We start from the raw sequence: 25,036 nt of genomic DNA on the forward strand, positions 1-25,036 counted from the left end.
CATCATGAAGCCCAACCTCCTTAAGACAATGAGCTCCAGGCAATTTAAATTAGCCAATCTTTGGTTATTTATTTATTTATTTATTTATTAAATTTATATACCGCCCTATTCCTGAGGGACTCAGGGCGGTGAACAGCGAACGATAAAAATACATGTAATACAAACGTTAATAAAAAATCAATTAAAATATACTAAACACTCTGGTCCTAGATAATTCAAGACATCCCAGTTTAAAATAAAATCAAAAAGCAATATAAAGGGAAAGTTAGGCCAGGCCGGCCTGCTGAAACAGGAATGTTTTGAGGGCACGGCGGAAAGTGCGCAGATCCGGAATCTTCTGTATCTCTGGGGGGAGCTCGTTCCAGATGGTGGGTGCCCTCACAGAAAAGGCTCTCCCCCTGGGGGCCGCCAGTCGACACTGTTTGGCCGACGGCACCCTGAGAAGCCCCTCTCTATGGGAGCGTACTGGGCAGTGAGAGGCTATTGGTGGCAGAAGGCGGTCTCGTAAGTACCCCGGTCCTAAGCCATGGAGCGCTCTAAAGGTGGTAACTAAGACCTTGAAGCGCACCTGGAAGACCACAGGGAGCCAGTGCAGCTCGCGCAGGAGGGGAGCCACATGGGAGCACCATGCTGCTCCCATAACTACCCGCACGGCCGCATTCTGGACCAGCTGGAGCCTCCGGGTGCTCCTCAAGGGGAGCCCCATGTAGAGAGCATTACAGTAGTCCAGGCGTGAAGTGACGAGGGCATGAGTGACCGTATTTAACGAGTTATTATTTTTCTTTTTCTGAAATAAGGCTGGAAATTGGAGTTGGAGGTTCTCAGAGGCGAATTTATTTCCATTTCCACAAAAGAAAACCTTTCAAATCCTACAAAATGATCCCAAAGCATGGTACCGAACGTTGCTATTTTAAACATTTGTCTATTGCCTCTCACTTTATTTGTATATGGATAAATTATGTCCTTATTTGATCATTTGTTTAGTAATGACATAGATTTTCTCCAGGAGGATCTGTCCCCAGCCTGGTGTTTCAGATCTTCCAATAGTACACCCATTGTCCCTTGGTTGATGGGTTGGTTCAATCAGAAGAGAGTTGGAAGGGATCTTGGAAGTCTTCTAGTCCAACCCTCTGATCAAGCAGGAGACCGTATACCCAGTGGTGGGATTCAGCCAGTTCGTACCACTTCGGGAGAACCGGTTGTTAACTTTCTGAACAGTTTGGCAAACGGGTTGTTGGAAGAAATCTTTAGGGCAGAGAACCGGTTGTTAAATTACTTGAATCCCACCACTGCCTATACCAGCTAACCTTTTTGCCATCGCGTGCCAAAAGCGGGGGGAGCATGGGAGGTCGCGGGTGCGTGTGCCCCCATCCATAATTCAATGTGCCCCGCCCTCCCGCGCGTGCGCACGTGACCCTCACACACTTCCCCCTGCTTTTGGCACACAATGACATGGTGGGCCCGGTAGGCCTGTTTTTTCCCCTCCCCAGGCTCCAGAGGCTTTCTAGGAGCCTGGGGAGGGCAAAAACAGCCTTCCCCATCCCTCCGGAGGCCTTCCAGAGGCTGGAAACAGCCAGTTTCCTGACTTCTGGTGGGACCGGAAGGCCTGAAAATCAGTTGGCCGGTGCGCGCATGTGCCCTGGAGCTCAGCTAGGGCAACATCACATGCCCACCAATATGGCTCCGTGTGCCACCTGTGGCACCCGTGCCATAGGTTCGCCATCACGGGCCTATACCATTTCAGACATAAGGCTGTCCAGTCTTTTCTTTAAAAACTCGAGTGATTCTCTTCTCTTTCCTTCCACAGTAGTCCTCAACTTACAACCATCATTGAGCCCAAAATTTCTGTTGCTAAGCAAGACATGTGTCAAGTGAATTTTGCCCCATTTTAAAATGTTTCTTGCCATGGTTGTTAAGTGAATTACCACAGTTCTTAAGTTAATGGTTCAGTGGTGGGTTTCAAATTTTTTTACTACCGGTTCTGAGGGTGTGGCTTGGTGGGCGTGGCTTGGTGGGCGTGGCAGGGGAAGGATACTGCAAAATCTCCATTCCCTCCCCATTCTAATGGAAAGATACTGTAAAATCTCCATTCCCTCCCCACTCCAATGGAAAGATGCTGTAAAATCTCCATTCCCTCCCCACTCCAATGGAAGAATACTGCAAAATCTCCATTTCCTCCCCACTCCAATGGAAGGATACTGTAAACTCTCCATTCCCTCCCCACTCCAATGGAAGGATACTCTAAAATCCCGATTTCCTCCTGCTCAGCTGGGACTCGGGAGGCAGAGAAATGATGGGGGAAGGGCCAGTCAGAATTTTTACTACCGGTTCTCTGAACTATTCAAAATTTCCGCAAAATCTGAACCCCGAGGGGTTCTGATGCAGTTACTTTTATACTTCAAAGGTACAGGAAACAGGAAAGGCAGAAAAACAATTGTTTTCTGTATATGGTTATGCATACATTTGACATCTTATGATTGGTTACAGTATTGATAGCCTCCTATCTCAGCTGCCCCCTCCCCTTTGTTGCTGTACTATAGAAGCTAAATAACTTGTGCCCCATCACTAAAGTAGGTCACAGGTGTCTTGCAAGCCTATCTAAGTTTCCTGCCGTTATGTCTGCATTTACCTCTGTATTTGGCTATGTGTGACTTTTTGCTCACGATGGTTCCTCTCATGAACATGCACATTTATCTGTGTTGTGGCTCCGTTGCCTGAGCCTGGGCTATCGACAGATGCAGACTCTGAGAGTGAGGGAGAGGAGTTGGCAAGGCCTCCCTCTCCAGGACCCTCCTCTCTGGTAATGCCTCCGGAGGACACCGAAGGCCAAACGATAGGCTCAGAGCCAAGCATGTCCCCGCAGCCACAGGTGGACAGCGACGAAGAAGATAAGTGCTGGCTGGACCCTCGGCAGAGGCGCAGGGAGAAGCGTGCGCAGCAGAGGGGAAGGCGTGCCAGAGATTAGCTGAGTCACTGGACCACACCCCACAGGGTATAAATGTGGGTGTGGTGGCCGGTTCAGTTTGTGACGAGCAAAAACTGGAAATAATCCATGATCTCTGCGTTACTGGACTTTGCCTGCTTTATCAGACTGCATTTGGATTAATCCTTGTATTGTTGAAACTCTGCCTGTTTTATCGGAATGCTTGCAATCTAATCTTTGTTTTGTGTGAGTAAAGTCTGAATTGGCAGCTAGCCACTGGGTTGCTGCCAGATTTATCTTCAAAGAGTTTTGTCATGTGGCTTATTAACTCCGGACCGTCTGTGGGGGTGCGTGTGTGGTACGGGGACAGAACAATCTGTCTCATATAAGTCCTGTATTAATAAGAGTGGTCTCCATCTGGCCTTTGCACCTTTTTCCATATTAAGATCACTATGGTTTATTCCACAAAACATGGTTAAAGCCAACCATGAATTGCGAATATAGGCCTCTAACCAAGCTGATTTATAATGAGTTGTCTATCTGTGCTGGCAGCCGTCATTATGTTCTAATAGATTCCCTTTACAACTCAGGCTTAATCACGTAGCAAACATTCCGTTAAGAGCCTTGCGGTCTCTCCTTGTAAAACTATCGGTCTGTTTTATAGATGGAGAATTGTCTGCTAAGATACGCTGTGGATGCAAGTAAGCCGAGGAGTGCCACAGGATGGGGGAAATAACCCCAGTCCTACTCACTGGAAGACACGTAGGATGATTCCTTATGAAATCCTCAGGGAATGCAAATGACTAGAGCCAACCACTTGGAAAACAATGGATGTTTATTGTGGTGAAAGGATCCTGACTCATCCCTCCCAGGTGGAGGGAAGGGGGGTCTTTCTCTCTCATGCGCCTGTGCTCGCTCACTCACTTGCTCTAATATGGAAGCCAGGTCAGGTTGGAAAATCATTATCTGCATCTCTGTGGATGGTAAACATGGAACAGAGGACAACAAAGATTAATAAAGCATCCAGCACACAATGGACTTTGTCCAGAGACAGAAACATCCTGTTGTATTTGTCCCCTATTGTCTCATCTCACAAACTACACCCTAATGCAAAGGGACAATGTAACAGGGATTTTCAGTGACGCAAGAAACAACATTAACTTGTAAATAAACTTGGTATCCAATAACCACATTGGAAAACAGACGCCTTGTCCTTCAGACCCCCAGATTAGTCTGGATCTCCCCAAAACCAAGAAGCATCAAGAAGTCCCCTAAATCTGCAGAGATCCTTGAAGATGAGGCTAGAGGCTAAAACATATGAAGAACGGTTGCAGGAACTGGGTATGTCTAGTTTAATGAAAAGAAGGACTAGGGGAGACGTGATAGCAGTCTTCCAATATCTCAGGGGCTGCCCCAAAGAAGAGGGAATCAAGCTCTTCTCCAAAGCACCTGAGGGCCGGACAAGAAGCAATGGGTGGAAACTAATCAAGGAGAGAAGCAACCTAGAATCAAGGAGAACTTTCCTGACAGTTAGAACCATTAATCAGTCGAACAACTTGTCTCCAGAAGTTGTGAATGTTCCAACACTGGAAATGTTTAAGAAGATATTGGATAACCATTTGTCTGAAGTGGTGTAGGGTTTCCTGCCTAAGCAGGGGGTTGGACTAGAAGACCTCCAAGGTCCCTTCCAACTCTGTTTATTCTATATTCTAAGATCATCTGCCAAGTTTTGCTTGGTTGGTTATTCAAACTCTTGTGTTGACATCTCCAGAGGTTTTAATTTTTATTTTTATTTGATTGTTAATCATTAGCCTGAATGATGTAATGTTTGATTACTCTGAAGGATTTCAGTTAGGACCTGGAAACAAATTACCTGGAACCATGGGTAATGAACATTCTTTGAAGCTCTGATCCCTCCGGTTTTTGTTTAATTTTATGCCCTCCCTCCATTCTGGTTTATTTTTTTTTCTCTTTCTTCCATGTGATGCAACAGCACTAGGGTTAAGGGTCAGACTGGGTGATAAGTGATAGGTGAGGGACAATTGTTGTGCTACTGGTCTGTACACCATGTACATGACATGTTTGTCAACCATTAATAGTCAATGAATTCCCCAGATACAGAGTCAAATTAATCTTTAAGGACTTCACTGTTTTTTGCCATGAGGGGGAGGGGGGGGGAAAGACATCCAGCATTTCCCTCTTTTTTTTTAAAAAAAAAAAAATCTAATTATTCAAAAGGAATTCCCAGTGGAGACAGTTGCTTCAAAACACTCACACCGTACCTCATTAGCCTCAAGACCAATCCTCTACTCTAGACAATGCAGCATCTGTAGTAAAACAATGTTTTTTTCCATGCAATGCCAACATTCTAAATATAGCTCTTCGGTGACTTGTATAAGCATATTACTTTACCATTAGCTGTAATTACAATTCACTATCTAATATACACTCCAGATCATGGACTTTGCTTGTATGCAGTATATGAAAAAGGGATAATAGCAATAGCAATAGCACTTAGACTTATATACCGCTTCACCGTGCTTTACAGCAGTGGTGAAATTTGTTACTACCGGTTCTGTGGGTGTGGCTTGGTGGGAGACGGGGGTAATGTGACTGGGTGGACGTGGCCAACTTTTTTTTTTTTTTTTACTTTTAAAAGCATTTTTTCTACAACCTTAAGAGGTTGCAGAAAAAAAATGCTTTTAAAAGCCTCTGACGATCAGGCAACTCAGCTGGGATCGTCAGAGGCTTTTAAAGGCATTTTTTTTCTACAACCTCTTCGGCCGAAGAGGTTGTAGAAAAAATGCTTTTAAAGGTAAAAAAAAATGCCTCTGATGATCGTGCAGCTCAGCTAGGCATGGGGGGGGGATTTTTGCTACCAGTTCTCCGAACCACCCACCACCATTGCTACCAGATCGGGCAATCCAGTCCAAACCGGGAGCATTTCACCCCGCTTTACAGCCTTCTCTAAGCGGTTTACAGAGTCAGCCTATCGTCCCCAACAATCTGGGGTAAAATTTCATTTTACCCACCTCGGAAGGATGAGCCTGGTGAGATTCAAACTGCCAAATTGCAGGCAGCCGGCAGGCAGCAGAAGTAGCCTGCAAGTACTGCATTCCAACCACTACGTCACCTCGGCTCCTCCAATAAGTTAATGGTCTTATTTCATGACCATAAACCATTAACACAACTTCTCTTTTAGAAAATGTCCACTATGTTGCCCAGAGTTAGAAGTTTAATAACTTATAAAAGAACAATAATAATTTCATGAAGCAAAATCCATTAAGAGCCAATCTCAGCAAACTCATTCTACCCACCTTCCTTGTGGCTCATAATTTCAACAGTATTCTCTGTTCCCATTTTATTCCTCCAGGGATCATTTACCAGAACTGCAGACCTTTAAATCCATCAATGAATTGGGCTTTTATCCAAAATAGTGTTCTCTCTTCATCCCCACTTTCTGCTCTATCACTCCTTTTGTACTCCTTTTTTCAGCACTTTGGCCATAATGGTGGGTTGAGTAGTTCATTCAGGCTAACTCGGCCCACTGCCAGGAGTTTGATCCTGACCGGCTCAAGATTGACTCAGCCAGCTATCCTTCTAAACAGAGCTGTCTTAATGCATGGGCCTGATGGGTACTTGCTGGTGGGCCCCACGAGCATAGGGGCCCCCATACTAATCTGTGTATGTTAACCCTTCAATGCACCTTGTATCATATACTGTAAATAATAAAATAATAAATAATAATAATAATTTTATTTCTATACCGCCCTTCTCCCGAAGGACTCAGGGCGGTGTACAGCCTATTTAAAAACACAGACAAAACAATGATATAAAATTTAAAATAATTAAATAAGTGGCTCAAATTTAAAACCCCAATAAATTTAAATACCCCAATTTAAAACTATTGTGTTGATAGTCCGGCCTGGCGGAACAACAGGGTCTTCAATGCGCAGCGAAACACCCGGAGGTCGGAGATCTTACGAATTTCCGGGGGCAGTTCATTCCACAGGGCTGGGGCTCCCACAGAGAAGGCCCTCCCCCTGGGTGTCGCCAGCCGACATAACTTGGCTGATGGCACCCTGAGGAGGCCCTCTCTGTGGGAACGAACTGGTCGGTGGGAGGCTATTGGTGGCAGAAGACGGTCTCGGATGTACCCGGGTCCTATGCCATGGAGCGCTTTAAAGGTGGTAACCAACACCTTGAATCGCACCCGGAAGACCACCGGGAGCCAGTGCAGCTCGCGCAGGAGGGGTGTCACATGGGCATAACGGGTTGCGCCCATAACCACCCGCGCGGCCGCATTCTGGACCAGCTGGAGCCTCCGAGTGCTCTTCAAGGGGAGCCCCATGTAGAGAGCATTACAATAGTCCAACCGGGAGGTGACAAGGGCATGAGTGACCGTGCGCAAGGCATCCCGGTCCAGAAAGGGCCGCAACTGGCGAATCAGGCGAACCTGATAAAAGGCCCCCCTGGCCACGGCCGTCATGTGCTCTTCTAAAGACAGCCGTGCATCCAGGAGGACACCCAGATTGCGAGCCCTCTCCGTGGGGGGCAAAGATTCACCCCCAATAGTCAGCGATGGCACCTGCTGACTATATCGGGGCGCCGGAAGCCACAGCCACTCGGTCTTGGAGGGGTTGAGTCTGAGCCTGTTCCTCCCCATCCAGACCCGCACGGCCTCCAGGCAGCATACAGCAACTGTGTGGCTTACTGAGTATTATTGTGTTTTTCAAGCCTCGTGTTTCATTCAAATTTTCATTATGTTGATTAGTTGTTGCTGCACAGCATGTTTTTAATATTTCAACACCGAGTTTGTTGAAAGTGCCAATAAAATAAATATATGTTTCATTTTATCAACCATTTACATTTTTATTCCTGTGAGTAGCTGTCGTAGGGGGCCCAGCAGAGGCGAAATGCTACCGGTTCACTCTGGTTCGGGCAAACTGGTAGTGATAAAAACTACCAGTTCGGGTGAGCCGGTAGTTGGCTACTGGTTTGATTGAACTGGTAGTTTAAAAAGCGACCGGTTTGGGCAAACCGGTAATTTAAAAAAGCTACCGGTTCCTCTGAATCGGTATTTCTGATGATCAGCTGTGCTGCGCGGTTTAGCTTTGCTAGTCAGCAGGAAATCCTGCTTTCTAGCTAAGCTAAATCGTGCGGCACAGCTAATCCCCCCCCTCGCTGTTCTACTTACCTTCCCAAGCCTCCTTTTGGTGCATACTGTGCATGTGCATGCAGTGTGAGTTTGGCACACGATGTGCATTTGGAGTGCACTGTGCATGTGTGCATGCAGCACGTGCTTGGTGCACAGTGCACATGCGCGGCCACTGAACCGGTAGCAAACCGGTTCAGATTTCACCACTGGGCCCCAGTACACTGCTTTGCCCAGGGCCCATAATGCTGTTAAGATGGCCCTGCTTCCAAAGTCGGTAAAATGAGGACCCAGATTGTTGGGGGCAATATGCTGACTCTGTAAACTGCTTAGAGGGTGCTTTAAAGCACTATGAAGCAGTATATAAGTCTAAGAAGTGCTATTGCTAGTCTCTCCCACCAAGTTTGCCATTCTTTTCTGGATGGCATTAAGAACCATGCTGTTTATAAGGCAAAGTTTAAGGTCTTGTTCCACCATTCCATTCCATAACTCAGCAGCTAAAAATAATACTTCTAAAAATGTCCCAATTTCCTGTTCCGATGCATGGCCTCCTCAGCTTACCCCAAAGCATCCGTGAAGGACAGAGTCTCTAGAAGTGGGTGAGGTCTGGGAAAGAGAAAACAAAGCTCAACATGATGTAAATTATTTAAACTTTCATATCCCCCCGTGGAAGGAGACAAGGTGTCGCAAATCTGGGGAGAGCGAACTTCACAGTTCGCAAAGGGCAGCTGGATAAAACTGAGGCCGCATCCTTGGGATTGGAAGAAAGAGTTATGTCTAGCAGCTAGAACAGGTGATCAGTGAGTCAGGAAAGGAGTTTTTTCCTCTGGCGCCACAGAGGAGCATGGCAAATGTTCACTAACATTTAGCTGAAGAAAAGATTTATTCCATCCTTGGCTGAAAGCCAGCTCTCCATTGTGCAATTTCCTAGCGTCCAAGAATCTGTTGCAATTGTTCTGCTCGTGAATTCTGCCAATGCTGATGTGTTTGAACAGTACTGCCACTTTCCGCTAGTGAAGCTCCAGTGCAGTGTTTCTCAACCTTGGAAATTTTAAAATGTGTGGACTTCAATTCCCAGAATTCTGGGAGTTGAAGTCCATATATCTTAAATTTGCTAAGGCTGAGAAACAAGAATAGAGTGGAGAGAGGAGTGGAGTGGAGTGGAGTGGAGTGGAGTGGAGTGGAGTGGAGTGGAGTGGAAGGGAAGAGAAGGGAAGAGAAGAGAAGAGAAGAGAAGAGAAGAGAAGAGAAGAGAAGAGAAGAGAAGAGAAGAGAAGAGAAGAGAAGAGAAGAGAAGAGAAGAGAAGAGAAGAGAAGAGTCAGAAGGGACCTTGGAGGTCTTCTAGTCCAACCCCCTGCTTAGGCAGGAAACCCTACACCATTTCAGACAAATGGTTGTCCAATCTGTTCTTAAAAACTTCTAGTGTTGGAGCATTCACAAGTTCTGGAGGCAAGTTGTTTCATTGATCAATTGTTCTAACTGTCAGGAAATTTCTCCTTAGTTCTAGGTTGCTTCTCTCCTTGATTAGTTTCCACCCACTGAAACTTCCACCCAAGGTGCTCCATTTGAGGTTCAATGGATTAAAAGAAGAGGAGGAGGACATCTTGCAGATAGGCTGAGTCAATTGATGTACTTAATAAAGATACAGCTGCCAGCAAAATTCCAGATGGCCACTAGATTTCGCTATCTCTCTTTCCTGACAGCTCTGGTAAGCTTCCTATTATTGTAGCTGTAATAACGGAATGGTGAACACATGTACAGTATTAAGGAAATTGAGCTTGACAGAGATGGAGATATGCAAGCTCTATTACCAAGGGGACAAGAGGCAAAACATTGTCCAAATTGAGAACATCCAGATAACATTCACAGCAAGTCAGACACCTCCTTAACTCGCTGAACTATAAGAAGGTGCAGAAAACAAAATACATCAGACCTGTAAAATTCTGTAATGGACTGTAAAAATAACAGAATAACAGAGTTAGAAGGGACCTTGGAGGTCTTCTAGTCCAACCCCCTGCCTAGGCAGGAAACCCTACACCACTTCAGACAAATGGTTATCCAGCATCTTCTTAAAACCTCCACTATTAGAGCACCCACAACTTCCAGTTAGAACAATTAAACAGTGGAAATTGTGGGTACTCTAACTGTCAGGAAATTCCTCTTTAGTTCTAGGTTGGCTCTCTCTTTGATTAGTTTCCATTCCAGATCCATTGCTTCTTGTCCTGCCTTCAGGTGCTTTGGAGAGTACGCTGACCCCCTCTTCTTTGTGGCAGCCCCTTAGATGTTGGAACACTGCTATCATCCGCACCTCTATAACTGTCTGGTTTGGTTCTGCAACCCAACAAGACAGACACAGACTTCAGAGGATAATTAGAACTGCAGAAAAAGCAATTGCTACCAACTTGCCTCTCATTGAGGACCTGTATACTGCATGAGTCAAAAAGAAAATATTTATAGACCCCTCACATCCGGGACATAAATTGTTTCAACTCCTACCCTCAAAACGAGGCTATAAAGCACTGCACACCACAACAACTAGACACAAGAACAGGTTTTTCCCGAACACCATCACTCTGCTAAACAAATAATTCCCCCAACACTGTCAAAGTAACTATTCACTAAGTCTGCACTACTGTTAATCTTCTCATCATTCCCACCACCCATCTCCTCCCACTTATGACTGTATGACTGTAACTTTGTTGCTTGTATCCTTATGATTTATATTGATTGTTTCCTAATATGATTTGATTGCTTATTTGTACCCTATGACTATCATTAAGTGTTGTATCTTTTCTTTTATGTGCACTGAGAGCATATGCACCAAGACAAATTCCTTGTGTGTCCAATCACACTTGGCCAATAAAGAATTCTATCCATCTATTCATGTCAATCCCTAGTCCTTCTTTTCATGAAACTAGACATATCCAATTACTGCAACCGTTCTTCATATGTTTTAGCCTCCAGACCCCTGATCATCATTGTTGCTCTTCTCTGCACTCTTTCTAGAGTCTCAACATCTTTTTTTATATTGTAGCAACCAATATAAAACATCCTCAACCAAGACAATGGTCAGATAAAAGAAATTTGAGCCTGAGGGTACATTCTGAAATGTAGTTTCATAAAGCATCTCAGACAAGACCTTCCCTACTTCTCTTGAACATAAAGGGAAGGAGAGGGGAGACACAATCAGATTTACAAGATTCTGCTACTATAATCTTATAATAAATGTTAGCATTCATAATTTTGATTTCCTGGTCTGGTCTACCTTGAAAGGGGTGACAGATCTTGTTATTATAGGCCCATTGGGTAGCTATAATTCTTGACTGATTCCTGACATCAGTGAAAATAACCATAGCATGACACCGGATTTGGATAGAGAAGCTGTGGTTAAAATTCTTTCTAGGATTGTTTACTTTGCCTATCAGCCTTTCGGTGATTTAAGCTCCTCATAAAAGTAAAAAAAAAGGAAGAGCTGGGGTGGCTGAAAAATACCATAAAAAGAGGCTGCTAAATCATTGCTCTTCTCAGATCCTTCTCTTATGCTGTTTGTTTGGATCATGGACACAACGATTAATCAGAGGCTTTAGCAAAGATTCCCCACCCACCCAAAGTCACTACAGATTGCCTTTGTTTAGATTGTGCAATGCAATTCAGTTTGTATTAACACATTTCTAACCTGAGGAGGAGGGATAAAGCTGCGTTCTTCAAGATGAACTTTCCATGAGTGAGCCAAACATTTCTCCATTTCTGAAGGCCAGTGGTTAAGGTCCCACTCATGGATAAGGCCAGGGACTGTTCCTATGATTGGGACACAGAAACTGAACAGATGAGACCATGGAATCTAATGAGGTGACCCAGTTCAAATCCCCAGCTCAGCTTGCAGGACTACTATATCTGGACAACAGGAATCCAGATGACTACTAAAACATATGAAGAACAGCTACAGGATTTGGGTTTGGCTAGTCTAAAGAAAAGAAGACTTAGGGGTGACATGTTAGCAGTGTTCCAGTATTTGAGAGGTTGCCGCAAAGAAGAGGGGGTCAAATTATTCTCCCAAGCAAGAGAGGGCAGGACAAGAAACAATGGATGGAAACTAACTAAGGAGAGAAGCAACCTGGAATTAAGGAGAAATTTCCTAACAGTGAAGACAATTAACCAGTGGAATACCTTGCCTCCAGAAATTGTGGGCGCTCCATCACTGGATGTTTTTAAAAAGCATCTAGACAGTCACTTATCTGAAATGGTATAGGTTCTCCTGCTTGAGCAGGGGGCTGGACTAGAAGATCTCCAAGGTCCCTTCCAGTTCATTCTATTCTAACAGATAGAAAAAAACTCAAGTTTGTTGCTATCAGCTATTGTTCACCTGAATTTATGCACGTCAGATATAGTTTACTTACCAGGAGATAAGTAGGCAGCTGGAGAACTTTTGCCAACTAACAAACAATTCTTTGGCTACTAAGCAGGTAGAGGAAATTCATTTACAGAAGACATAAATAGATTTCCTTAGATTTTGTTTCAACTCCCTCTTCGCTATTATTTCCTCCAATGGAAAAGTATGGATTTTATGTAAGGGCTGTTTCCTTTCCTTTCTCCTTTCCCTACTTTGAAGTTGGAATATAGCTTAGAGCATGCCGGCTGGGGAATTCTGGGAGTTGAAGTCCACATATCTTAAAGTTGCCAAGGTTGAGAAACCTTGGCTTAGAACAGGAGTGTCAAACTCATGGTCCGGGGGCCAGATCCAGCCTGCGGGGTGCTTAGATCTAGCCCATGGAGCCGTCATGAAAACAGCAAAGGACCGGCCCGCAGTGCCTCTGCCAGTGAAAACAGAGCTCAGAGGGGCCACTGGCAGAGGACTACAGGATGCCATTGTTGCCGATAATAGGAGCCAGGAGGGCTGCACGCACCCCCCCCCAGCTCCATTTTGGCTGGCAGAGGGCTGCAGGAGGCCGTCATGGCTGAAAACTGAGTTCAGAAGTCCGTTTTCGTTGGCAGAGCTCTCAGGCCATCACATACTCTACAGAGCTCTACAAAAAAAAAAAAAAAAAAAACCCTACAGAGAATCATTAAAACTGCTCAGAATATCATCGGACTCCAGCTACCAGCCCTGGACGACATCTTCGAATCTCGCTGTTTGAGAAAGTTGCATAACATTCTCAGAGACTCTTCCCATCCTGCTTACAATCTTTTGGGACTGTTGCCTTCTGGCAGAAGATACAGAACAATTAAAACTCGGACCACACGTTTTCTGAATAGTTTTTATCCCAGAGCTATAATTGCACTCAACAATGAACTAAAGGGCCACCATCAGTGAGCTGTTGGACAGTATTACTTGGTCTGTTGTGTTTGGATGGTTTAGGGGTGGAGAATTGTGGTGGGTGGGGGGGTGTTTGGGGATTGTTATGTGTGTTGGACCTGGTCTTTGGGTGTTAAGGGAATTTCGTTATATGGGTATACTGTGTATACACATACAATGACAATAAAGTTATTTATTATTTATTTATTATTTATGTGCCCTGACACAAGTGACATCAAGCTGGCCATGGCCACCCTGGCCATGCCCCACTGGCCCCCCTGAGGTCAAATCCAACCCTGATGTGGCCCTCAATGAAATCGAGTTTGACACCTCTGGCTTAGAATGATAAAACTATGAAGTTGGAAGGGACAACAAAAGTATTAAGCCATGCTTTAACCCAATCTTCCTTTATTAAGAAAGATTGAAATTATATGGAACAGGAAATGTTGACCAGAATAGGCTAGATTAATCATTAGCAGAAGACAAAGGACTTTGTATAAGCACATACATATATCATTTAGAGAAGGAGGTTGCGAAACCTGCTCTGATGTCAGAGGAGAACTATTTCCAACGTATCTCACACGTTTGCACCCTATACTGTAAGTGATCATAAAAACAGCTTTCTTCCATTCCATGTCACAGAATCTTTGCAACAGAGATACACAATCCCCTTATTGTTTCAGATACTTGAGTGAAGGCCACCTCTTGAGCAGCGCCTTCCCCATCGTTGCAATTCATTGTGACTGCTGCTTTTCATCTCTAAACCTTTCCATAGATAGAAAAAGAGGAAGTGTGGATTAATTTAATGGGGCCTGTTGTGATCTTCAAACAGCCAAGTCATCAGAAACAAAGCATTGTTCCACCAGAACATCAAAAGCTTCCATATTTCTTCCAAGGACACATTTATAAACAAGCCGTGTGGGCGAAACATTGAGTGATATACTGTGCCTAGAGCTTCATGTCATTCTTTCCCTGATAACAAAATGGCTCACAGAAATTCCACCCCTAGGGAATTAGATGAATTCCAGTCAATGAATGTCTGCTATTTTTTTGTTGTTGTTGTTCGTTGCTCCTAAGGAATCACAAAAGGCTTATTACCTCATGTAATTTCTTTCTTGCAAATGAATTTTCAAAGGAGTATTGAGCTTGTACAGGGTGGGGAGCTGGCTCAATGGTTAAGGTGCTGGGCTTGTTGGCTGGCAACCCTGCAGCCCAGGTTCGAGACCCGAGTGCCACATGATGGGATGAGCTTCTGTTCCTTGCTCCAGCTCCTGCCAACCGAGCAGTTTGAAAGCATGCAAATACAAGTAGATAAATAGGTACCACTTCAGTGGGAAGGTAACAGCGTTCCAAGACAACATCCTGGCCACAGAAAAGTCTTCGGACAGCGCTGGCCCAATGGCCTTGAAACAGAGATGAGCACCACCCCCTATAGTTGACAATGACCAGCAGAGTAAAATCCTGAATCATTGGCAACCTTCAGTCTCAAAAGACTATGGTATCGTGCTCTGGAAAGAGGTCCTAAAACAGCATCTGGTGTGACTAAAAAGGCCAAGGCATATAAAGCCTGCTCCAGTGAGCGCAACCTACAGGTTCTGTGAGCTGCTCGTAGCAAAGTCCAACAGATCGCTAGGAGATGTGCTAATGACTATTGGCTGCAGCTTTGCTCGCGGATCCAGATAGCAACATCAAGGGGATGTATGATGGCATCAAGCAGGCCTTGGGCCCAACACAGAAGAAACCTGCCCTTCTGAAGTCTGCTACAGGTGAGGTTATCCAGGACTGAACACAGCAGATGGCACGCTGTGTGCAACGTTTATATTCCAGAGAAAACGTGGTAACTGAAGAAGCATTAAAGAACATTGAATACCTGCCTGTCTTGGAGGAGCTTGATAGTGAACCAACTTTAGAAGAACTAAACGTGGCCCTGGATTCCCTTGCCTCTGGCAAGGCACCTGGGAAAGATAACATCCCTGCCGAAGTTCTCCAGTATTGCAAAGAGAACATCTCCACTGAAAATCCTGAGGGACTCCAGCTATACCTGGAGAAGATAAAGAGAAGAATTCACTTCCTCGCCCAACCATTTTGATGAGACTTTTGAAAGGCTATTTGTGCCCAGCAACTGCTAGACGCCTACTTCTCCTTAACGTGAGCTGTGTGAAATGATGAACATCGTGGTGAGAAATGATTTAGACAACTTACCAAGAAGGTCACTGGGAAACAAAATGGATACATGTTTCCTTATCACACAGAAGAAATAAGATTACGGCTATTGAGCAAGGTCATCCCCCTTTTCTAGATGCCACACCTAGTATTAATCTAGCTGGGTTATTCATTGTCTAATTTTTCATTTTATGTACTTACCACCTGGAACTGGAAGTCACTGGAAAACAATTCTACTGAAGAATAAGGCAAATTCTAATAGTTCCACTAGAAACATCTGACAGTGGAAAACACAATAGTCTTCCATCAGCAGCTGGGGTGCTGGAGTGTGGAGAACTGAGGAAGGAGCTTTGCTGGTCATCGATTGAGTAAATATTATTGATTGGTTGACTGAAGAAGGAGAACCGGGAAACACAAAATCTGATGCTATGGATCCGCCACCATACTCCGGAAAGGAGCCCCTTTCAGTTCCTGCTCTGAACTATCCTGCTGGACCACCGTACCCTATGGATAATACAGGGCCTTCTGCCATGCCACCCCCATACCAAACTTTCTATATATCCCCTGATGCAGGATCCAATCAAGGTCTGTTTGTTCAACCTCAGCAAACTATAATCATCACCCCATCCCAGCCAACTAAAGAACCTGATTTTTTGGCCTACTCCATCTTCACCATGCTTTGCTGCTTTCTACCCCTAGGTGTCACTGCCTTGGTTTTCTCAATACAGGTGAGCACTGGGAGGTGGGGAGGACAGAAAGCGGGTGGGGAGGACATAATGTTACCTGCAAAAAGAGAAGCTTTGGTGTATAGGATCTAATATAAACATGGAAGCTAACAGACAAGGAAGATATGAAGGACTATCATTCACTGTCTTTTGTCACTGAAATTAGACAAAGGCAACTTATGCTAAGGGCAACTTATGCTAAGGAGAGAGGGAGAGAGATAGATGGAGGGAGGGAGGGAGAGGGAGAGAGGGAGAGAGAGAGAAATAGAGAGAGGGAGAGAGGGAGAGAAAGGGAGAGGGAGAGAAAGGAAGAGAAGGGAAGAGTGGAAGCGAGGGAGAGAAAGGGAGAGAGGGAGAGAAAGGGAGAGAGGGAGAGAAAGGGAGAGAAAGGGAGAGAAGGGAAGAGTGGAAGCGAGGGAGAAAAAGGGAGAGAGGGAGAGAAAGGGAGAGAAAGGGAGAGAAGCAAAGAGTGGAAGCGAGGGAGAGAAAGGGAGAGAGGGAGAGAAAGGGAGAGAGGGAGAGAAAGGGAGAGAGGGAGAGAAAGGGAGAAAAGGAAAGAAAGGGAGAGAAGGGGAGAGCGGAAGTGAGGGAGGGAGGGAGAACGTGGGACATTTTAGGGAAAATGTTGTACAGACATTTTAATGTTTATCCTTCTCCTTCAGTAAGGGAATCTCAGAGAGTGCTGTAAACTACAGCCAAAATCCAGGCTGATGTTCATTTTGGAAGGGAGATATGAATTGCCAGGTATCCTTCTGCTGATGAGAATCACTACTATGTGGCAAACAGCAGCTCAACAATCAGCTGGGCTTTAGCTGGTATTCATTTTAAATGCAATGGTTTTAAGAATAGCTAGACTTTAGAGCGGGTTGCAAGCTTCAAGTGGCTTTCCCTGATCTCTTAAACATCGTTTCTTAACCTCAGCAACTTTAAGATGTGAGATTTTATCTTTCTGCATCAAAAAAAAAAAAAAAGTTGTAGGTCACTGCTTTTTGTTTTTCTTTTCTTTTTTTAATTTTTCCCTCTTCCCTCACTTTATCTCCTCTATCCCCTTTCCTTCCCCTTTTCTCCATTGTCTTTATTTCCATTTGCATTTTATATTAAAAAAATACAATGTGTGGCTGGCTGAGGAATTCTGAGAATTGAAGCCCACGCATCTTAAAGCTGCTGAGGTTGAGAAACACTGCTCTAGATGATGAACCTGGAGGACACAAGGCTGAAAAAGCTGAGATTAAATTGAGTTTAAAGGCCATCCCAAAAAAAAGGCAATGGGACTTTTTGGTTTTTCTTTGAAGACGCTTTGCTTCAAAGAAGCTTCTTGGATGAGAAGTGAAACGTCTTCAAAGAAAAACCAGAAAGTCCAGTTGCCTCTTGAAAGAGCACCTTTGCTGAGACCCTAGAACAGGGGTGTCAAACTGGGGGCCAGATCTGGCCCGTGGGGTGCTTAGATCTGCCCCCCCCTGGAAACAGAGAAGAAATGGCCTGCGATGCCTCTGCCAGAAAAAATGAGGCTCGGGAGGGCCGCGTGCAGCTCTCCCAGGCCCCATTTTCGCTGGCAGAGGGTTGCAGGAGGCCATCGCAGCTGAAAAACATGTTTAGCTATCTATTGAGTCAGATTCTGTTGACTCTTATCATTTCCCAGAAACTTTTATATTGGCTATTTATCTATCAAAGCAAGCTTTAAAAAGATGTGAACTATGAACTTCGGCTCTGCCAGTCTCTATTGATAAGAATAGTACCACCCATGACAACAGAATTCTTCACTGGCCAAAACAACAGAAGCTTCTGGGTACATACTCAGTATGTACATTTCCTGCATGTGAAATATTATTCAGTATTTTTTTATTTTATTTTTTTAATTTGATTTATATGCCGCCCTTCTCCGGAGACTCAGGGCGGCTTACAATGCGTTAAGCAATAGCCTTCATACTTTTGTATATTTATACAAAGTCAGCTTATTGCCCCCACAAACCGGGTCCTCAATTTACCTACCTTAGAAAGGATGGAAGGCTGAGTCAACCTTGAGCCTTGGTGAGATTCGAACCTGCAGTAATTGCAGGCAGCTGGTCTTAATAACCAGCTTAATAACAGGGTGCCTTAGACCACTGTACTACCAAGGCTCTTGGTGTTATACTGAGATATACTGTTATAATATACTGTTATTCTTGGTGTTATACTGAGCATCAATGGTATAATTTCAGTAATTATCTGTAGCTATGACCTATTTTTTAACCTGTTTTCAATTTCTAAAAAGTACGGGAAGTCAGGGGCAGGTGTAAACTTTTCACCTCTGGGTTTTTTAAAAACTGCCTGCAATATTCAGAGGCTGAGTCAACCTTGAGCCTGGTAAGATTTGAACCTGCAGAAATTGCAGGCAGCTGTGTTAATAACAGGGTGCATTAAACCACTGTACTACCAAGGCTCCATGATGATTTCATCATCGATTCCTTTTTTTTCCCTGCAGACTCGGCAAGCTAATGAAGTTGGTGACCAAACAGCTGCTCGGCGACTTTCCATATTAGCCCGGTCCTTCGCTCACATAGCTCTGGGGATTGGAATCGTATTAGCATTCGTGTACATCGCTATAATTGCAATTGTTTTAGCGTAGATCACCACTATCCTTAAGCCCTTAAAGAAGCTTCAACCAACTCAACTCCTCAGAACAAATTCCCTGTAGAAGGCTTCCACTGTTATTTGAATGGCATCACAAAATTAACAAAACTCTGGGCTGGCTCACTCGTGCTGATGTATCTTGAGCTTTTCATACTCTTGGTTCTGTGACTATCAAAGATATGTTTGTGCTACATAGCACTGTATTTGAGGGGACATCTGTAGGCTGGAAAGAACCATCTATTAAAAGATTTGCAATGGACTGTCTGTGTCTCATATTCAAAGTAGATACTGCGATCCAGCATGGAAATCTGCCTCTTTCATGAAAAGGCAGGCGTATTTGAAATCAATCAAACAGAAAGAGGGAGATGCTTTAATGAGGGTGTCAACTCTGAATAGTGAATCTAAATTCGGGGAGCAAGCTTTTAGGTCATCCTTGAGGTTTCAAGGTGGAAGTTAAGATCAGATATACTTAAATGTCACGTTGGAGAGATCACCATCTGGTTTCCCGGCAGCTTCGTGACGTATTGCTTTTTGAGTGATTGGGAAATTTCAAACTTGTAAAACCTAGAAGTCAGAGTTTGTAGAAATTGGGCAATAGGCAGGGTAGGAAGTGCAGCTTAAAAATAATAAAAAACCACTCTGTGCTTTGTGTTCGTGTACTGTAATTTCAAAACCCAGATTTCACTGGAAATGTAAATTATTCTGACGTGTTTCTTACTGCAACATTCTCTAGCCACAAGCAGAATGTAGGAGTATGGGAAAAATTACACTCTTTCCATGCATTTATCATTCCACGCATATTTTTTATTAATCATTTCCATGCCAATACATGAAGAGAGACTCCTTATATTCTTGGAATGTTCTCAGCACTGCTTTTGTGATTTCTAGGATATACAGGTAGTCCTCGGTTTACGGCCTGCAATTGAACCTAAAATGCCTGTCGCTAAGTGAAAATCTTGTTAAGTGAGTTTTGCTTCCATTTTACAACCTTTCTTGCCACAGTTGTTAAGTGAGTCACTCGGTTGTTAAGTGAATCTGTCATCCCCATTGACTTTGCTTGTCAGAAGGTTGCAAAAGGGGATCACGTGATTCCAGGACACTACAACCATCATAAATTACCAACATCAAGGTGCTGGTAATTACCTATAAAGCCCTACATGGCTTAGGCCCGGGGTACCTGGCGGACCATCTGCGGCCAGCGACAGCTCCCCATCACCCAGTGCGCTCTCACAGGGAGGGCATCCTTGGGGTCCCGTCGGCCAGACAGTGTCGGCTGGCGACTCCCAGGGAGCGGGCCTTCTCTATGGGCGCGCTTACTCTGTGGAATCAGCTCCCTCTGGAGCTCTGGGTGGCTCCTGACCTTCGCTTTTTCCGCCGTGACCTCAAAACATGGCTATTTGGCCTGGCCGGATTGGACTGAAGGGGTCTTTTTTAAAGGGGATTTTATTGGTTTTTATATTTGAATACTGAATTTTATGTGTTTTTATCATTGTGAGCTACCCTGAGTCCTTTGGGAAAGAGGGCGGCATACAAGTTTAATAAAATAAATAAATACATAATAAAATAAATAAATACGAGCCAGTTGCCAAGCTCCCAAGATCACGGGACTTATGAGGATGTTGCTTTAAGTGTGACAAATGGTCATCAGTCATCTTTGTTCAGTGCCATTGTAACGTTGAACAGTCACTAAATGAAGGGTTGTAAGTCAAGGACTATCCATATTGCTTTTCTTACCAACCCCTGCCTGACCAATTATCTATTCCTACAGCCTTGGTGGGGAGGGATTGAAATACATCCTTGGTTTCAGAAGCCAAGTAGAGTAATGCTAGTGTCTTTTTCCCTATGAAAATAATCAGGGATGGAAACATTTTTAGTCTAGTCCAGGAGTGCTTAAGCTGTTTGACCTAATTACTCTTTTTCCTGGTCTTTAATAAAAGCATTACCCCCATTTTTAAAATGAATATTTGTAGCTCAGGGTTGAAATGAGGAGTCCTTGGTGCTCTCTGGACTTGTTTGTTTTCCTGCCTAGTTTATTACCCAAACTAGGCAACATCATCAGTGCTAGTAACGAGTGGGCTTTGCTCCCAATTTATATTCTACTGGCTTGCCCTGTCAGTATTGGTGTTGTGGCCCGCCAGCAGCCTGCGAGGATCGTGGCTGATCCTGACGACGAGGAGGCTGGTGTGGTGTCATGCCAGCAGCCGGCATAGCCGTCGTTCGCGTCGGACAGTGAGGAGGCCGAAGAGGATGTGATGCCAGAGGCAGAGACTCAGCCAGGGCCTTCAGAACCTCCAGAGGCTCCTTCCAGTGGAGAGAGCAAAGTGGAGGAGCCTCTCCTCAATGCTCGGGCACGCAGGGCTGCCAAAAGGCAGGAGTGGCTACTCAGGAGGAGGAGGTCTACTCGAGAGTAGGGCTTGAGGATAATTGGCCACTCCCTTAGCCTATTTAAGTCGCACGCAGCTAGTGCTTTCTTGCTAGAAACAACATCTCATTACTACAGAGTATCTTGGAGAGCGAGCGACTTCTCCTATCTGGTTTTCTGGGCTGGTTGCCAACCTTTGTCAGACTTTGTTCTTAATAACTTTGATAAGGACCCTTTGCACGGGAAGCCTGCATTCTTGAAAGGGGTTTGTTTGGAATTAAACAGTGTTTGCGAAGCTTGGTGTGTGTCACATTCTCTGGGAATCCGAAGCTGGGGCAGAACAATTGGTGGGGGTGGTCTTATAGGTTCTTTGGCTTTGCTGGGAACTTCTAAGACTACTCCCAGCCACACTGACAGGACAAGGCACTAGAATATAAACTGAGAGCAAACTCCACTCCTTACTAGCACTGATAAGGTTACCTAGTTTGGATAATGAAGCATCTGCAAGAAACAACCAAGCTCAGAGAGCACCAATAAACAAAGCTAGTAGACATTACATAACCAATATCTAGGTGTAGGCTTGCTGGCATTCCCCAAAAATACAAGCTCAGGAAGATAAATCTATCTCAGCATCAACTTCTGTCCTGCTATCGCAGCACCATTGAGAGTGTCCTGACATGCAGCATTCTTGCATGGTATGGGAGCAACTCTGTAGCAGACAAAAAAGCTCTACAGAGAATCATTAAAACTGCCCAGAATATCATCGGACTCTGGCTAACAGCCCTGGATGATATCTTCGAATCTCACTGTTTAAGAAAGTTGCATAACATTCTCAGAGACTCTTCCCATCCTTCTTACCATCTTTTTGGACTGTTGCCTTCTGGCAAAAGATGCAGAACAATTAAAACTCGGACCACATGTTTTCTGAATAGTTTTTATCCCAGAGCTATAATTGCACCCAACAATAAACTAAAGGGCCACCATCAGTAAGATGTTGGACAGCATTACTTGGTCTGTTGTGTAGATGTTTGGGTGGTTTAGGAGTGGGGAATTGTGGTGGGTGGGGGTGTATTCGGGGATTGTTATGTGTATTGGACCTGGTCTTTGGGTGTTAAGTGAATTTCGTTGTATGGGTATACTGTGTATACACGTACAGTGACAATAAAGTTATTAAATAAATTAAATAAATAAATCTCCCCAGCAGTGGTCAAATGTAAAAATTGTTACTGCCGGTTCTGTGGGCGTGGTTTGGTGGTGGTGGGCAATATGACTGAGTGGGCTTGTCCAACTTTTTTTTTTTTTTTTTACTTTTAAAACCATTTTTTTCTACCACCTCTTCAGCTGAAGAGGTTGTAAAAAAAATGCTTTTAAAAGCCTCTGATGATCCCAGCTGACTTGCCTGATCGGCAGAGGCTTTTCATTTTTTTTTTAATCCTTTGACCATCCCAGCTGACTTGCCTGATCGGCAGAGGCTTTTTTTCTACTTTTAAAAACATTTTTTCGGCCGAAAAAATGCTTTTAAAAATAAAATAAAAAGCCTCTGATGATTGCGCGGCTCAGCTGGGCATGGGGGTTAGGGATGGGGAGGGATTTTTGCTACAGGTTCTCCGAACCACCCACCGCCATCACTACCGGATCGGGCAATCCGGTCCGAACCGGGAGCATTTCACCCCTGCTCCCCACCCATCCATCCTCAACTTTCAGCAAAACGACAGGAAAATGTAAGCCAAATGCTAATAGCTTTGAATTGCCTGTATGTAGTGTTTACATTTGAGGCCTAAAGTACTCATTAGAATTGTTGTGACCCTCATCTTTTTTTTTTCTCTTAATAATAAAATGAGATTTATTCTTTGGTAGTCTGTTTTCTGTCCTGATTGCAGATAATGAGATCCAACACACACAAATATAAATCCAGAGACTGTAATCCCTATAAATCATAAAGAATGTGGGCATCTATATGAGAAAGGAGGGCTTCACAAAGCATAAAGCATCTGATCTGATGTTATGATAGCATAACAAACCTTATAGAACATTTCAAACCTAAGTATTCAGCACCAGAAGCACATTAGAGCAATGCCAGATGGATGCGGTTGAACAATCAGTACAAACCGTATGTATTATGTCATGCTTTTACAATTGAATTTGAAGAAAAACATAAAAATTTTATTACTGCTGTAATCAAGTTAGGAATCCTTGCTTTATTCCAGCGGGCTGTTTATTCCAGAATTTTCTAACTAAAAGCAACCAATGAGAATCCTCCAGAAAACCTACCAGGAGGGCATGACAATCTCTTTACATTATCCCCACATATCTGACCTATACTGCCTTGGCACAAGGAAAAGTCACTCAGCAAATTGCAGCAAATTGTTTTAATAGACCTCTGCCCTCTGTTAATCTTAAAGACCAACAATAAAAAATATATTTTTCTTTAGGCACAAAAAGAGTAGAAGGGAGTTTATCTTCTTTGCTTTCTTTTTAATTTCAAATGAAAGTTGCCATGTCGGAGCTGCAAAAATCTAGACCACCACTAGATGGCAACCAAGCAAAACAGGAAGCTCTTTCTTTGCTGCCACCTAATGGCAATGTGGGGTTCTGCAATCCAGATACAGTGCCCCGTGGTTATAAACCTGCCAGCATTTTTTCCTAATGGTTTCAAATTATGCTTTACAGTTTCCTTAATAGCTTGACCAATCTGGCAAAAAACCACTGCTGCAATACAATCCAGTGTTTGAGTTCAAGCCAAATTACATAAAATCAGATCATGCCAATTAATCTTGCAAACAACTTCCAAAAGGTAAATTACATTTAGATATCGGTATAAATGGGATTTTTTGTAGAAGCATGCTCCTCTATTGAGCTACCAAACATTATATATACTGTATGTCCAGGGGTGGGCTTCAAAAATTTTAGTAAGGGGTTCTCTGCCTGGTTGCTGGGTGGGTGTGGCAGTGGTGGGCGTGGCCTAGTCAGCCACCTGCACCACTGGGGGTGCATTCTTGCCTTCCCTGGGCTCCAGAGGCTTTCTTCGAGCCTCCGGGAGGATGAAAATGGCCTCCCCAGGCTTCCGGTAGGCCCGTTTTTCGCCCTCCCCAAGCCTCCATGCATACCCTGCACTTACCTGCATCCAAAACGAACTATGTGGGGACTCCTGGTAGGGGAGGGGTGGGGTGGCCGAGCCAGTCAGGAGTGGGGGTTCTCCAAACTGTACAGAATCTTAGCTAGAGGTTCTCCCGAACCCCTGCGAACCCCCAGCAGCCCACCCCTGCATATGTCCATCCAGGATCATAGCTTTCCACATGCAATACTCCGATTAATGCATTCTGAATTTCACGCAAATGCTGTAGGTAATATTGTGACATTTAGCCCAGCCCCCAAAGAAGAACCTTGATAGCACTGTTCATGTTTTTATCCTTACAAAGGACAGTGAAGGTGGCTTCTGGACAGCGCATCCAGCTTCTGTCTGGCCAATAAATATATCCATTATGCAGTCAAGCTGCCAGTGTTAACAAAACAGACTAATGGCCAAAGAAAACACCTGTATTTTCAGAAAGAGAAAAGTTAGATAGTGCAGACTAGAGAGACAAAAAAAAAACATAAGAGCTGACTGAAGAAAGACGGAACATGGAGCATTAATAGCAATAGCAATAGCACTTATATACCACTTCATAGTGCTTTACAGCCCTCTCTAAGTGGTTTACAGTCAGCATCTTGCCTCCAACAATCTGGGTCCTCATTTTACCCACCTCGGAAGGATGGAAGGCTGAGTCAACCTTGAGCCGGTGAGACCCGAACTGCCAAACTGCT

The 25,036-nt window shown here is 44.2% G+C and overlaps 1 protein-coding gene across 1 annotated transcript; it reads left to right on the forward strand.

The window, feature by feature from the left end:
• The first annotated feature begins 15,963 nt into the window (after positions 1-15,963).
• On the forward strand, positions 15,964-19,073 carry LOC117669258 (proline-rich transmembrane protein 1-like). The gene is made up of 2 exons (XM_034423558.2): positions 15,964-16,263; positions 18,722-19,073. Exons 1-2 carry the CDS (start codon positions 15,964-15,966, stop codon positions 18,863-18,865), a joined length of 444 nt encoding a protein of 147 aa, XP_034279449.2. The 3' UTR covers positions 18,866-19,073.
• The last annotated feature ends 5,963 nt before the right edge of the window (positions 19,074-25,036 follow it).

This window comes from Pantherophis guttatus, chromosome 10 (assembly GCF_059756535.1).
Source record: "Pantherophis guttatus breed Tessera chromosome 10, ASM5975653v1, whole genome shotgun sequence".
NCBI lineage: Eukaryota > Metazoa > Chordata > Lepidosauria > Squamata > Colubridae > Pantherophis > Pantherophis guttatus.